The sequence below is a fragment of the Schistocerca americana genome, chromosome 8 (assembly GCF_021461395.2).
Source record: "Schistocerca americana isolate TAMUIC-IGC-003095 chromosome 8, iqSchAmer2.1, whole genome shotgun sequence".
NCBI lineage: Eukaryota > Metazoa > Arthropoda > Insecta > Orthoptera > Acrididae > Schistocerca > Schistocerca americana.
Window position 1 is genome coordinate 156850264 of NC_060126.1, and position 14851 is coordinate 156865114.

Here is a 14851-nt window from a genome sequence, read left to right on the forward strand (position 1 = left end):
CATAGACGTCATTACCTTTCTCTGGAAGAGCTTTCCACCACCATTACTTGTGCCATTTGACGCATGAACAGAAATGCTGTCCTGCATGGAATAATAGAGCTTCCAAGATGATGGGACCCAATCATAGAGAAGCAGGGAGACTGTACTGAAGGACTGTATAGAGATATTGAAAAATAAATTAAAAAGTATGTAAGTAAAAAAAAAAAAAAATTTGAATTATTTATGAAATGTCCCTCGTATTTTGTTAAACAGTATTATGAAGAGTATAGATTGCTACTCACTGTAACAATGACACAATGAGTTGCAGACAAGATGACTATTACATATGAGCTTTTGGCCAAAGCTTTCTTCATAAAAGAGAAAAACAGACACACAGGATCAGGCAGGCACAACCCATGAACTCATGACCACTATTCCAGCTGTGCTGACCAGAATCAGCTCATATGTAACAGTCTTGTAACCATGACAGTCTGCAACTCATGTCATCTTTGTGATGAGTAGCAGTGTATACTTTCCATTTTTAAAATTCATTATACAGTTGTTAGATAAAAACAGTTGTATCTGCAATGTTTCTGGCTCTCTCCAAAGTGCTTACAGTACGGAGTGACTGTGTAGGGAAAGAGAATGTTTGTATGACAAAATAGAGCAAGTAGAATCATTTTAAGAAGGACTTTTGAAATATGGAGAAACTGCTTGAAAAGCGTAGTCATCTTAACATTTACTCCTTTGTATATACTGGGTGATCAAAAAGTCAGTATAAATTTGAGAACTGAATAAATCACGGAATAATGTAGATAGAGAGGTACAAATTGACACACATGCTTGGAATGTCATGGGGTTTTATTAGAACCAAAAAAATACAAAAGTTCACAAAATGTTCGACAGATGGTGCTTCATCTGATCAGAATAGCAATAATTAGCATAACAAAGTAAGACAAAGCAAAGATGATGTTCTTTACAGGAAATGCTCAGTATGTCCACCATCATTCCTCGACAATAGCTGTAGTCGAGGAATAGTGTTGTGAACAGCACTGTAAAGCATGTCTGGAGTTATGGTGAGACATTGGCGTCGTATGTTGTGTTTCAGCATCCCTAGAAATGTCGGTCGATCACGATACACTTGCGACTTCAGTTAACCCCAAAGCCAATAATTGGACGGACTGAGGTCTGGGGACCTGGGAGGCCAAGCATGACGAAAATGGCGGCTGAGCACACAAACATCACGAAACGACGCGCGCAGGAGATCTTTCATGCGTCTAGCAATACCTCTTCCCCCCCTCTCTACCCCATGTCATTCCAAGCATGTGTGTCAATTTTTACCTCTCTGTCTACATTGTTCCGTGGTTTATTCAGTTTTCAAATTTATACTGACTTTTTGATCACCCGGTATATAAAACAATAATACACATCACTAAAGAGAGTTCAAAATCATTAGAAATGCTAGTGTACACATCCATAACATGTGGAGGTAGATTGAGATACGAAACATACCCCACTGACAATCAATGAAAAATAACCTCAGTACTTCGGTATCTAGTTACTAAGAAGTCTCTGTAGAAACCTATTAGATAATACACGTGACACTAACTTTCCAAAGAAACTCAAAGACTGTGTGATGGAAAATAGATTTTTTTGCTGTGCACACTGTGATCCTAGACAATCAAATGAAATTCAGTTCAGTTATGTTCCCAGTTATGTGGTTTTCTGCAGTGCAGAAGTTTTGTCAGTGCCTCATGAGTTTGGCATACACTTATCCCCTGACTTCCTCAGAGCAACCACAAAGAAAATTTCAAGAAATGGTAAAAACCAGTTGTAAGTTCATAGAGTGCCATAGTGAGTATCAATTTAAATATCCTTTTGGGTATGAAGCGATGAAAAGTACTTCTGATGTAAACAAATATACTAGCTGTGTATTGCTGTGGGAAAGAATTCGTCGCCTTAACGCCATCCACCAAACTGCTAGTGGAGAAGGATCTACAGTTGCCATCCAAGCTAATGGTCATGTAGTGGGACAATGTTTTACTGCAATTGTCCATTTAAAACTAAATTAGCATTCCACAATAACAGAAATTTCATGACGGGAACAATACAAATGTATTTCAACTCATTTACAGTTGATTCATGTGTGGCACGTCCACAATAGCAGTCCACCTGTTGCTCTTTGTTTGTTGGACGTACACTCACACACAATCAAATAGACAACCAAATGCATCCAATGTTGGCTATAGCAACTCTTAATTTTTGTGTGTCGTTCCTCAAGCTGACAAGAGTGGGAGCAAAGGAAAAGTGTATGACAACCAGGAGGAAGTAAGATGTGTGGGATAGGTAGGGGGAGGATATAGGAGCCTCTCAAAGGAAGCAATAAAATGAGGATTATTAGTTTCTCCGTGTTGAGAGGGTGCTGATTCTGCAACTGTATCTTCATTTAATGAAAATCCATTCCAGTTGCTAATAAAAAGTTATATAAGGACCCAAACCAGTCATGGGCTTAATAAAGTTCTTATAAGAAGCTGGAGTATCTTTTCATTAATTAAAACAAGGATTGATAAGTTGACATCCACAAAACAGACTGTGGGTGGGTGTCGGGGAAAAGTAAGTACAAGGTTTGAAGAGTGAAGGTGAAGTGAGGTCATGGGTATGGAAGGGGAAAGGGACTAATTCAGATTAAGGCCAGGGGGATCACATGAAAGGAGCAGGTTCTAAAGGGATTGTTCCCATGTCCAGCTTTAGAGGAGCTGGTGCTGGGAAAATAATCGAAATGACACAGGTGCTGAACCAGCCACTGACTCATTGGTGGTGTTATGTGCAGTATCTTCACCGAATGTGTAGTCAAGTTTATGATCAGCCATAGTTTGACAGTGGTCATTCATGTGGGTAAACAACTTGTATAATTCCCAAATAGAATGCTGCAGAATAATTGCAGCACAACTGATAAATTATGTAGCTGCTTCACCTTTTATAAGATTGGAGTGACTGCAACTGGAGAGTGATAATAGGTGGTGAGTAGATATGTATGACCCTCACGATACCAACCCCATGATTTAGTTCCTTATACTGTTGGCTAACCACATTCTGATCCATAATTATTTATCATTTGTGGAAGTACTGTGGTATCTTCATGGCACCACCTTGAGCCAACTTGTTTATAGGCAACATCAACAAGTTTTTCCTATGTACTTAACACACAAAATCCCTTGTCAGGTTCAGATTCTCATAAAACAATAAAAATACAACACTATGTGAAGCAGACTGAAAGTTTCAGTCCTGTTGCTATAACTGGAATTTAGGTTTATGTTGAAAATTCAGTCTGACATGAATCTTGTACTGTGCTACACTACTGTAGCTTTGGAACTGGATCAAAATAACATATCAGCTACTGGTGTTAAAATGCAAGTTAAAGTGGTATAATGGCTATTTTTTGTCAACGTATCAGAGAACAACAGCCCCGAAGATTTGTATGGTGAGTGAAGGTAATGTCCATTTTCAATTACATTTACAGACAAAATGCAAAATTCTTTCATTCCAGCTAGTGTGCTATTTCATATTAAAAAAAATTCTGCAATATGAACTACTAATCTCGTACTAAATGAAAAGCTGTTGTTCTAATAAATGCAATCTGAAAAAGTTGATTAAACCTCTACCCTTATTACTCAATACTGACATTTTCTTGCAGCTGCACTTAAGGTGTGTGGGCGCTATGCTGGTACTGAAAACACGGATGCCTCAGTAGATAGTCTTGTACGGGCGAACTTCAAGTATTTCCGCAGCTATTCTAAATGTACACTGCAACTCTCAGCTGCTTGCAGTCTTGTTACTCTTCTTCAGCGAATTACCACATTTTCACATGAGAGTAAACCAGCACTACGTAAAAACCTTGGTGAGTAGTTTTTGTTTAATCTTTTTCAAGTTTCAGTACCTTTTAGTATCTAATCCTGCATAAACTACAGGGCTTTTTTCCAGATTAAAATTCAGCTGTCAGTTGCAACTATATTTTTATTGAGCTTTATCAGTTTCAGCAAGTTAATTTGTCGTCTTCAGGAGCCTACAAAAAATCTTTGGGCCTTGGCTATACAGTTACGTGAAGTATAGGAAATATATTACAGAAACTACGTAGTACTTCTTCATAGAAGTATAATGTCATGATATATCCAGAAATGTACTTATTGTATGTGAGTATTGTAAATACAGTTTGACAATTTATAGTAACTGAATCACATCTATATGTGTGTCAAACTGTTGTGTCAACAGCAAGGAACACACACAAAACATATACAGGGTATATGAAGAAATTATAACAAATTTGAAGCATGGCACATGGCTCTAATGTAGAAAAGGAAGGGGCTAATTTTCACATTTTATAAGAAATGATTTGCAATCAAAATAGTGTTTGAAACTTCCTGGCAGATTAAAACTGTGTGCCCGACCGAGACTCGAACTCGGGACCTTTGCCTTTCGCGGGCAAGTGCTCTACCAACTGAGCTACCGAAGCACGACTCACGCCCGGTACCCACAGCTTTACTTCTGCCAGTATCTCGTCTCCTACCTTCCAAACTTTACAGAAGTTCTTCTGCGAACCTTGCAGAACTAGCACTCCTGAAAGAAAGGATATAGCGGAGACATGGCTTAGCCACAGCCTGGGGGATGTTTCCAGAATGAGATTTTCACTCTGCAGCGGAGTGTGCGCTGATATGAAACTTCCTGGCAGATTAAAACTGTGTGCCCGACCGAGATTCGAACTCGGGACCTTTGCCTTTCGCGGGCAAGTGCTCTACCAACTGAGCTACTGAAGCACGACTCACGCCCGGTACCCACAGCTTTACTTCTGCCAGTATCTCGTCTCCTACCTTCCAAACTTTACAGAAGTTCTTCTGCGAACCTTGCAGAATTAGCACTCCTGAAAGGAAGGATATAGCGGAGACATGGCTTAGCCACAGCCTGGTGGATGTTTCCAGAATGAGATTTTCACTCTGCAGCGGAGTATGCGCTGATATGAAACTTCCTGGCAGATTAAAACTGTGTGCCCGACCGAGACTCGAACTCGGGACCTTTGCCTTTCGCGGGCAAGTGCTCTACCAACTGAGCTACCGAAGCACGACTCACGCCTGGTACCCACAGCTTTACTTCTGCCAGTATCTCGTCTCCTACCTTCCAAACTTTACAGAAGTTCTTCTGCGAACCTTGCAGAACTAGCACTCCTGAAAGAAAGGATATAGCGGAGACATGGCTTAGCCACAGCCTGGGGGATGTTTCCAGAATGAGATTTTCACTCTGCAGCGGAGTGAAAATCTCATTCTGGAAACATCCCCCAGGCTGTGGCTAAGCCATGTCTCCGCTATATCCTTTCTTTCAGGAGTGCTAGTTCTGCAAGGTTCGCAGAAGAACTTCTGTAAAGTTTGGAAGGTAGGAGATGAGATACTGGCAGAAGTAAAGCTGTGGGTACCGGGCGTGAGTCGTGCTTTGGTAGCTCAGTTGGTAGAGCACTTGCCCGCGAAAGGCAAAGGTCCCGAGTTCGAGTCTCGGTCGGGCACACAGTTTTAATCTGCCAGGAAGTTTCATATCAGCGCACACTCCGCTGCAGAGTGAAAATCTCATTCTGGAAAATAGTGTTTATTTTTAATGTAAGTTTATAATTCCACAAATCTTTTGAATTTAGTTGGGAATGTTTATATATTTCATATTCCTCTAAAATGTTCATTTTGTACACCTTATCAACTAAATTTGTGCAGAATTTCCATGCGAGGAAAGAATGGAGGAGGAAAAGTTTGTTTCTGTGTTTTCAGATGTTCTGCAAAAATTGACTTACATGAATTCTCGCCATCTTTGTTGAGCAGGTCCTCATGAAAGTTGGTCTTAAATGCCCTCCCTGTCTGTCTTATGTAAAAATTCAGACATGTATTACACATTGTATTTCATGTACTCCAGATTTGAGAAATTTCTCAGCTGGAGGTTTCTCGTTATGTATTTCAAGAGCACTTGGAAAAGGCCTGGAAACACTGGAAAGTACCAGGTAGAATATATAATGCTAAGACAGAGATTTAGGAACCGGGTTTTAAATTGTAAGACATTTTCAGGGGCAGATATCGACTCTGACCATAATTTATTGATTATGAACTGTAGACTAAAACTGAAGAAACTGCAAAAAGCTAGGAATTTAAGGAGATTGGATCTGGATAAACTGAAAGAAAGAAACAGAGGCTATAGATACTTTCAGAGAGAGTGTTAGGGGACAATTTACAAGAAGAGGGGAAAGAGATACAGTAGAAGAAGAATGGGGAGCTTTGAGAGATGAAATAGTGAAAGCAGCAGAGGATCAAGTAGGTAAAAAGATGAAGGCTAGTAGAAATCCATGGGTAACAGAAGAGATGTTGAATTTAATTGATGAAAGGAGAAAATATAAAAAGGCAGTAAATGAAGCAGGCGAAAAGGAATACAAATGTCTTAAAAATGAGATCGACAGGTAGTGCAAAATGGCTAAGCAGGGATGGCTTGAAGACAAATGTAAGGATGTAGAAGCATGTGTCACTAGGAGTAAGATAGATACTGCCTACAGGAAAATTTAAGGAGACCTTCGGAGAAAAGAGAACCACCTGTACGAATATCAAGAGCTCGGATGGAAAACGAGTCCTAAGCAAATAAAAGGGAAAACAGAAAGGTGGAATGACTATTTAGAGGGTCTATACGTAGGTGATGTACTTGGGGGTGTAGATGAAGATGAAATGGGAGTTATGATACTGCGTGAAGAATTTGACAGAGCACTGAAAGACCTAAGTCGAAACAAGGTCCCGGGAGTAGACAACATTTTAGTAGAACTTATGATAGCCTTGGGAGAGCCATCCATGACAAAACTCTTCCATCTGGTGAGCAAGATGTATGAAACATGCGAAATACCCTCAGACTTCAAGAAGAACATAATAATTCCGATCCTAAAGAAAGCAGGTGCTGACAGGTGTGAAAACTACCAAACTAATAGTTTAATAAGTCACAGGTGCAAAAGACTAACATGAATTCTTTACAGATGAATGGAAAAACTGGTAGAAGCTGACACTGGGGAAGATCAGTTTGGATTCTGTAGAAATGCTGGAACATGTGAGACAATACTGACCCTACGACTTGTTTTAGAAGATAGGTTAAGGAAAGGCAAACTCACGTTCCTAGAATTTGTAGACTTAGAGAAAGCTTTTGACAGTGTTGACAGAAATACCCCTTTCAAACTCTGAAGGTGGCAGAGGTAAAATACAGGGAGCGAAAGACTGTTTACAGCTTGTACAGAACCAGATGGCAGTTATAAGAGGCAAGTGACATAAAATGGAAGCAGTGAATGAGAAAGGAGTGAGACAGGGCTGTAGCCTATCACTGATGTTATTTAATCTGTATACTGAGCAAGCAGTAAAGGAAACAAAAGAGAAATTTGGAGTAGGAATTAAAATCGATGGAGAAGAAATAAAAACTTTGAGGTTTGCTGACGACATTGTAATTCTGTTAGAGACAGCAAAGGACACGGAAGAGCAACTGACTTGAATTAACAGTGTCTTGAAAGAAGGATATAAGATGTACATCGACAAAAGCAAAATGAGGGTAATGGAATGCACTCTAATTAAATCAGGTGATGCTGAGGGCTTAGATTTGGCAATGAGACACTTAAAGTAGTAAATGAGATTTCCTATTTGGGGAGCAAAATAGCTGATGATGGTCAAAGTAGAGAGGGTATAAAATGTAGACTGGCTATGACAAGGAAAGCGTTTCTGAAGAAGAGAAATTTGTTAACATCGAGTATAGATTTAAGTGTCAGGAAGTCGTTTCTGAAAGTATTTGTGTGGAGTGTAGCCATGTATGCAAGTGAAACGTGGATGATAAACAGTGTAGACAAGAAGAGAATAGAAGCTTTTGAAATGTAGTGCTACAGAAAAATGATGAAGATTAGATGGGTAGATCATGTAACTAATGAGGAAGTATTGAATACAATTGGGGAGAAGAGGAATTTATGGCACAACTGTACTAGAAGAAGTGATTGGTTGGTAGAACACGTTCTGAGGCATCAAGGGATCACCAATTTAGTATTGCAGGGAAGTGTGGAGGATAAAAATCGTAGACGAAGACCAAGAGATGAAAACACTAAGCAGATTCAGAAGGGTGTAGGTTGCAGTAGTTACTCAAACATGGAGAGGCTTGCACAGGATAGAGCAGAATGGAGAGCTGCATTAGACCAGTTTCTGGACTGAAGACCACAACAACACATGAGCACTTGCTCAACAAACACAGTGAAAATTCATATAAGTCAACTTTTGCACCGAGCGGGGTGGCGCAGTGGTTAGACACTGGACTCGCATTCGGGAGGACGACGGTTCAATCCCGCGTCCGGCCATCCTGATTTAGGTTTTCCGTGATTTCCCTAAATCGCTCCAGGTAAATGCCAGGATGGTTCCTCTGAAAGGGCACGGCCGACTTCCTTCCCAATCCTTCCCTAATCCGATGAGACCGATGACCACGCTGTCTGGTCTCCTTCCCCAAACCAACCAACCAACCAACTTTTGCAGAACATTTCGAAGTAGGGAAACACGCTTTTCCTCCTTTATACTTGCTTAAAGTGGAAATTTGTATAGAGTTGACAAGAGCTACAAAATGAACTTTTTAGAAGAACTTGAAATATATAAACATTCCCACCCTATATGGAACTTCCTGGCAGATTAAAAGTCTGTGCCAGACCAAAACTTGAACTCGGGACATTTGCCTTTCATGGGCAATCACTCGATGGAACATTTTCCCCTGAAAGGCAGAGTTCAAGTCTTGGTCAAGCACACAGGTTTAATCTGTCGGAATGTGTCAAATCAGTGCACATTTGCTGTAGAGCAAAAATTTCATTCTGGAACCCTGCCTGAACTCAAAAGATTTGTTGAATGATCAACTTGTTTTAAAAAAATATTGCATATCATCTTTTACAAAATTTGAAAATTGGCTAATTCCTTTTATATATTGGAACCATGTGCCGTGTTGTTTCAAGTGTGTTATATGTAACTTCTTTATATATCTTGGTTATTTTCTATATTCTTTTCTATATGTTCTTTGTTCCTAGCACAACAGCTTGACGTATGCATAAATGTGAATCAGTTACTGGAAATTGTCAATCTGCATGTACAATAATCACATACAATATGTACATTTCTGGACATATCGTGGCATTATGCTTCCGTGAGAAAGATACTGACATCTGTTAAACTAATACTAAGTACATTTCTGTAATATGCTTTCTGTACTTCACATAAATGTATAGCTCAAATCCAAAGGTTTATAATATCCCTAATTTTGTAGGCTTCGGAAGATGATAAATTAATTTGTTGAAACTGCTAAAATATATTTACTTCTGACACAGGAATTTTGTTCAGAAATGTGTAATACAGTTACTGAAAATCACAATGTTAAATAAAATAGTAAAGCTGTTGTCATATGTAGGAGCATAAAGCTCAGAATCCTGAAAACCGGCCAACATGTTTTCTTTAACAAACAGTGCCTTGTACAGAATCTTATTCCTAAATGTGTGTCCCCATTTATGAAAATTTAGAATACTTGTACTCGTTCTGTAGTTATGAAGGAATTTATGTCTTTCTTGATTAATAATGAGGTATGCAGACTATATCACAAGAAAGACTCTCTTAACTGTAAGGCTCATCTGTTACATTTAGAATTAAGTAAATTATTATGTGCCATACAATTTGACATCATTTCAAAATCCATTCATGAGTGGTTAATTGTAGAGCGAGAACTGATCATTCAGCGACACCACAAAAAAATCTTAGCCCTTTAATATGCTCAAAAAGCCTATTGGTTTAAAAGAAACCAGTTTATAATCATCTTCACTTTTCTTTCTACAAGAAGATTATTAACAACACCAACATAGCCTATGATACATCAGAATTTAACACTTTAAATAAAGGTCTTAAATATAACAATGAAACTTCTGTAGATCAGACTACTGTTACGGAATTAATTGTTGATGTGAAAATTGCTATGGATATTTCCAAACTCGACAGATGCAAACAAGCTAAAATATGTTCCAAAGTTAATGAGCTTCTTACAAAAGAAACTAATAACAGCAGACATAGAAATAAAAAGAAAAATTTTCTCTTTTCACAGTGAAGCGCTTTAATAAGAAGCTCAAAGAAACAATGCTCTCATCATGAAATCAGATAAAGGCAATTCTTCTGTTATCTTGTATAAAAATGACTATGTAAATAAAACATTAGAATTCTTTTGTGATAACAACATCCATAACATTAGCAAGGGCCAACTGTCCCCTCTTTATACATCTTTGAGGTGGTTCTTTTCCTGTACAGCAGAGCTGATCTATTAAAAAAAAAATAATTTTGAACACTCATATGACACAAGACCCAAAGAAAACTTTATGCTCACCTCTCATTGCTTAAAACTGCGCGCTCAGGCCCCTCAGTATATAGCCATGAAAATTCACAACACAATAAAAGGGTGTGACATAATGAATATGAAGATAAATATTTTAAAAAGAAAGTTACCTGATTTTCTAATTGAATGGTGCTACTACTCTGTGGAAGATTTCATGAAGGACAGAGTGATACTTTGAGCTGGATCCCTAAAATGGAATAAAAATTTATGATAGTTATAGTAGATGTAAATACTGTAAGTTTGTCAAATTTCAAGTTAGTAAATTCTCCACAAAGTATTATTTTAAGTGTGACAAAATTTTAAATAGGCAAATTGTAACTGACATGTATCCTGTACATCAGACATATGTTTTGAAATTGTGTACGTTATGAGATAAATAAAACAGGTTTTACATTTACTAACTTCACTAAAGAGCTTAAAAAGACCTTTGATGCCAGTAACTCCCTGTTTTTTTTCCCAAAGACCCTGCTAGAGTGAATCCTGAGACTCCAACTTGACGTTTGCAAGTTAAGATTCATAAATATAAATGCCCTATTCATCCAGTCATTTATTAAATTGGCAGCCCTGGATATTTCCTTTCTAAGAAGTTACAAGTTCTTCTCAAGAAATACTATACATATACAGTATCATTCTATGTGAAAAACAGAAAACAGATTATTAACTCTCTTTAAAAAATGTCACTTTTTCTTCTAGCCATATACTCGTGTCTTTCGATATTACAAATCTCTGCACTAACATTCCTCTAGACAGAACAATCCATATTACTGAAGACAGTTTCACTAAGTATGAGATATTGAATTCAAATGAAATTAAAGAATTTATAATTTTTGAGAATCATCCTAAAGTACGGTTACTACAGTGTCAGTGGTCAGCTAAACTATGTGATCAGAAGTATCCGAACACCTGGCTGAAAACAACTTAGTCGGTAACACTGGAATTCAATATGGTGTTCGCCCTCCCTTAACCATGACAGCTTCCACACTCTCAGGTCAGGATTCAGTGCATCAATGTAGTCCTGTTATGTGATAGTGCCACACAAAACAAGAAGCGGTGCAAGCCCCCTCCATGAAAAACATGACCACACTATAACACCACCGCCTCCGAATTTTACTGTTGGCACTACACACCTTGGCAGGTGACGTTCACCAGGCATTCGCCAACACCCACATCCTGCTACTGGATCACATTGTGTACCGTGATTCGTCACTCCACACAACATTTTTCCACTGTTCAATTGTCCAATGTTTACATTCCTTACATCAAGCGAGGCATCATTTGGCATTTACTGGCGTGATGTGTGGCTTATGAACAGCCGCTCGACCATGGAATCCAAGTTTTCTCGCCTCCCACATAACTGTCATAGTACTTGCATTGGATCCTGATGCAGTTTTGAATTCCTGTGTGATGGTATGAATAGATGTCTGCCTATTTCAAGTTACGACCCTCTTCAACTGTCAGCAGTCTCTGTCAGTCAACAGACGAGGTCGGCCTGTACACTTTTGTCCTGTACTTGTCCCTTCATGTTTCCACTCTACTATCACATCGGGAACAGTGGACCTAGGGATGTTTAGTAGTATGGAAATCTCGCGTATAGACGTATCACACAATTGACGCCCAATCACCTGACCACATTCGAAATCCGTGAATTCTGTGGAGTGCCCCATTCTCCTCTCTCATGATGTCTAATGATGACTGAGATTGCTGATATGGAGTACGCTGCAGTAGGTGGCAGCACAAAGCACCTAACATGAAAAACGTTTGTTTTCTGGGGGTGTCCGGATACTTTTGATCACATAGTGTATATCAAAAAAATTAAGGCCTTGCTATGAGGAATTGCCCTGCTGGATTTGTATCTGACATCTTCATTAATAATGTTGAAATACTTACATTAATTCCTACCCCACATTAGCCAATAACATTTCTTTCTACAGATGAAATGTTGATGGTACTATCATTGTTTTAAAAATTGTGGAGGATGTCAAATAACTTTGTGAGTCACTGAACTTCTTCCCCCCTAAAATAAAAATTTACATGTGAGATACATAATCAACATAATGAACTGAGTTTTCTGGACCTGAAACATGTGTTTACTAGATGGTAAAATTAACTTTGGTAGTCACAGGAAACCCACCACAACAGATAACCTCATTCATAGAATGAGATTTTCGCTCTGCAGCAGAGTGTGCACTGATATGAAACCTCCTGGCAGATTAAAACTGTGTGCTGGACTGAGATTCAAACTCAGGACCTGATTTCGAATCTCAGTCCAGCACACACTTTTAATCTGCCAGGAAGTTTCAACCTCATTCATGCCTCTTCTCATCACCCAATTAAGCAAAAATTGGCATTCTTTCGTACTATGATCGACTTTATTATTGAGGTGCCCCTAACCCCTTTTGCTATTGGTACAGAACTTAATAACTTAAAAGTATATAGCAGTCAGAAACAGATATCAAGCAAATCTTGTACAAAAACTTTATAATGATAAAACCAACAAGAATAAAAATTCCAGTATACTCAGTGAAGTTGGTCTTACTGTGTAAGAAACGCATAACGATTCCATTTCTAGATGACATTTCATGTTGTATAGCTAATTTGTGTCAAAAAATACATCACTGTGTCCTTTACCACTAATAATGCTACCAAGTTCCTCTTCATGTATAATGAGAAATCTCCAACTGAAAAATTTCTCAGATCTGCAGAGTATAAAATACAATGTAATTTTCATTGCTCCCAGGCTTCCTCCATCCTTCCAGACTTTCATTCGTTTTCTTCCTAGTCCCACCTTTTGTTTTTATACCCTGCATTTTGTGTTGTCTCTCTAAAAAGATTGTAGCTATTTAGTAAGTAGAAGATCTGCTGGGTTAGTCTGTTGTTATCCATCCTATATGTGTGTCCATAAAACTCTAGTCTTATTGTCCTCATTACATCAGTTAGATTTTCCATTTACAAATAGAGCTATTTGTTTGATCATTATTTGAATTTAATATTACTATTACTTCTAGGTCCCAGGATTTTCCTTGCAATTCTTCTTTCAACTTGTTTCAGTTTTTCAAGATCCCCAAATCTTGTTAGTTTAACTATTTCTGCTGCATACATCGTTTCAGGCCTTACCCCTGTTTGACAGTGTCTTAGTTTTGTGTTCCAGGACAAAGTTCTTTTGTTATAAATGTTATTGTCATCTAGAATGCCCTTTCTGTTTTATTCAAATATATTTAGTCCTATTTTGTCTTATTTTTTCTGTAGCTCTGTGATTTGTTCTTTGGCTCTATCCAGTGTGTCAGTAATTAATGCCATGTGATCTGCAAAAGCTAGGCAATCTATGGTGAAAGTAGGGGTCATAAACCATCTCCCTGTCTTACTCCTGATTTTTATTTCAAAAGGTTTTAACAGTTCCCCATAAAATTTACTTTTGACGTTGTGTTTGTTAAAGTTTCTTTAATTATTATTGTTGAGTCTGATTTTCTTTTCAGTGTTTATTAGTGCATTTCTATCAATTGAGTCATCTGAATTTCTAAATCTACAAAGGTTATCGGATATTTCAAATTGCTGATTTTCCATGTCTCTATGACCGATTCTTTTGATTTTGTATTTGCCCTGCACAAGACCTTCCTTTTCTAAATCCTGCTTGATAATCTCATAATTGCAGGTTGAGTATTCCTTCAGCCCTCTTTAAAATTGCCATGGACAGAATCTTATCCATTGAAGTGCCAAGAAAACTGGTATAGGCATACATATTCAAATACAGAGATTTTTGTTACCGTATTTACTCGAATCTAAGCCGCACTCGAATCTAATCCGCACCTGAAAAATGAGACTCGAAATCAAGGGAAAAAATTTTTCCGGATCTAAGTCGCACCTGAAATTTGGGACTCAAAATTCAAGCGGAGAGAAAAGTTTTAGGTCACACCTCCAAATCGAAACAAAGTTGGTCCATAGTAATATGAGACAAAATTTAGGTCGAATAAATGACGATACAGCTGCAGTAGTTTGGTTCGAGTCGTAAGCTTAGCAGTTAAGCTTTACCAGGTAGTCATTGCTATGCGTCAGGTGCTCTATCCGTATTTATAAGGGTACCCTTCCTTTTTCACGTTCTTCGTCTGGTTTGAATTGATTGCTTATTTTTCTTTGATCTGATAAGTGCCATTCCCTTTGTTATAGGTGTTTACGTCACTCTAAGCTGAAAATGCATTACTGTACTGGGTCAAGCACTGTTCGTCGCATTCTCATAATGAGTGTTTACGGCCTGTCGCCGCTCGCCGCATGGGTTGCTTTTGTGCGCGCTACCGCCGCTTACAGTTTTAAAAAAAAGAAGAGAGAGGAATCGTGTCATTAGCGAAACAATGGCAAGAGACTGCTATTTGTTGTTACTTACACTGCTGCTTTCTTTGATAATGATCAACCAGAACCAAATAATAGGCTGCATATGATGGAAGGT

General features: G+C 38.3%; 1 protein-coding gene across 2 annotated transcripts in view; it reads left to right on the forward strand.

Annotated features, from left to right (window-relative positions):
- The window catches only part of LOC124545166 (Fanconi anemia group D2 protein), a 207201-nt gene that overhangs the window by 167712 nt on the left and 24638 nt on the right, over positions 1 to 14851 (forward strand). For both annotated transcript variants that reach the window (XM_047124001.1, XM_047124002.1), the window contains exon 20: positions 3674 to 3877. In XM_047124001.1, the coding sequence (XP_046979957.1) occupies positions 3674 to 3877 (204 nt within the window). The remainder of the gene's footprint in view (positions 1 to 3673; positions 3878 to 14851) is intronic.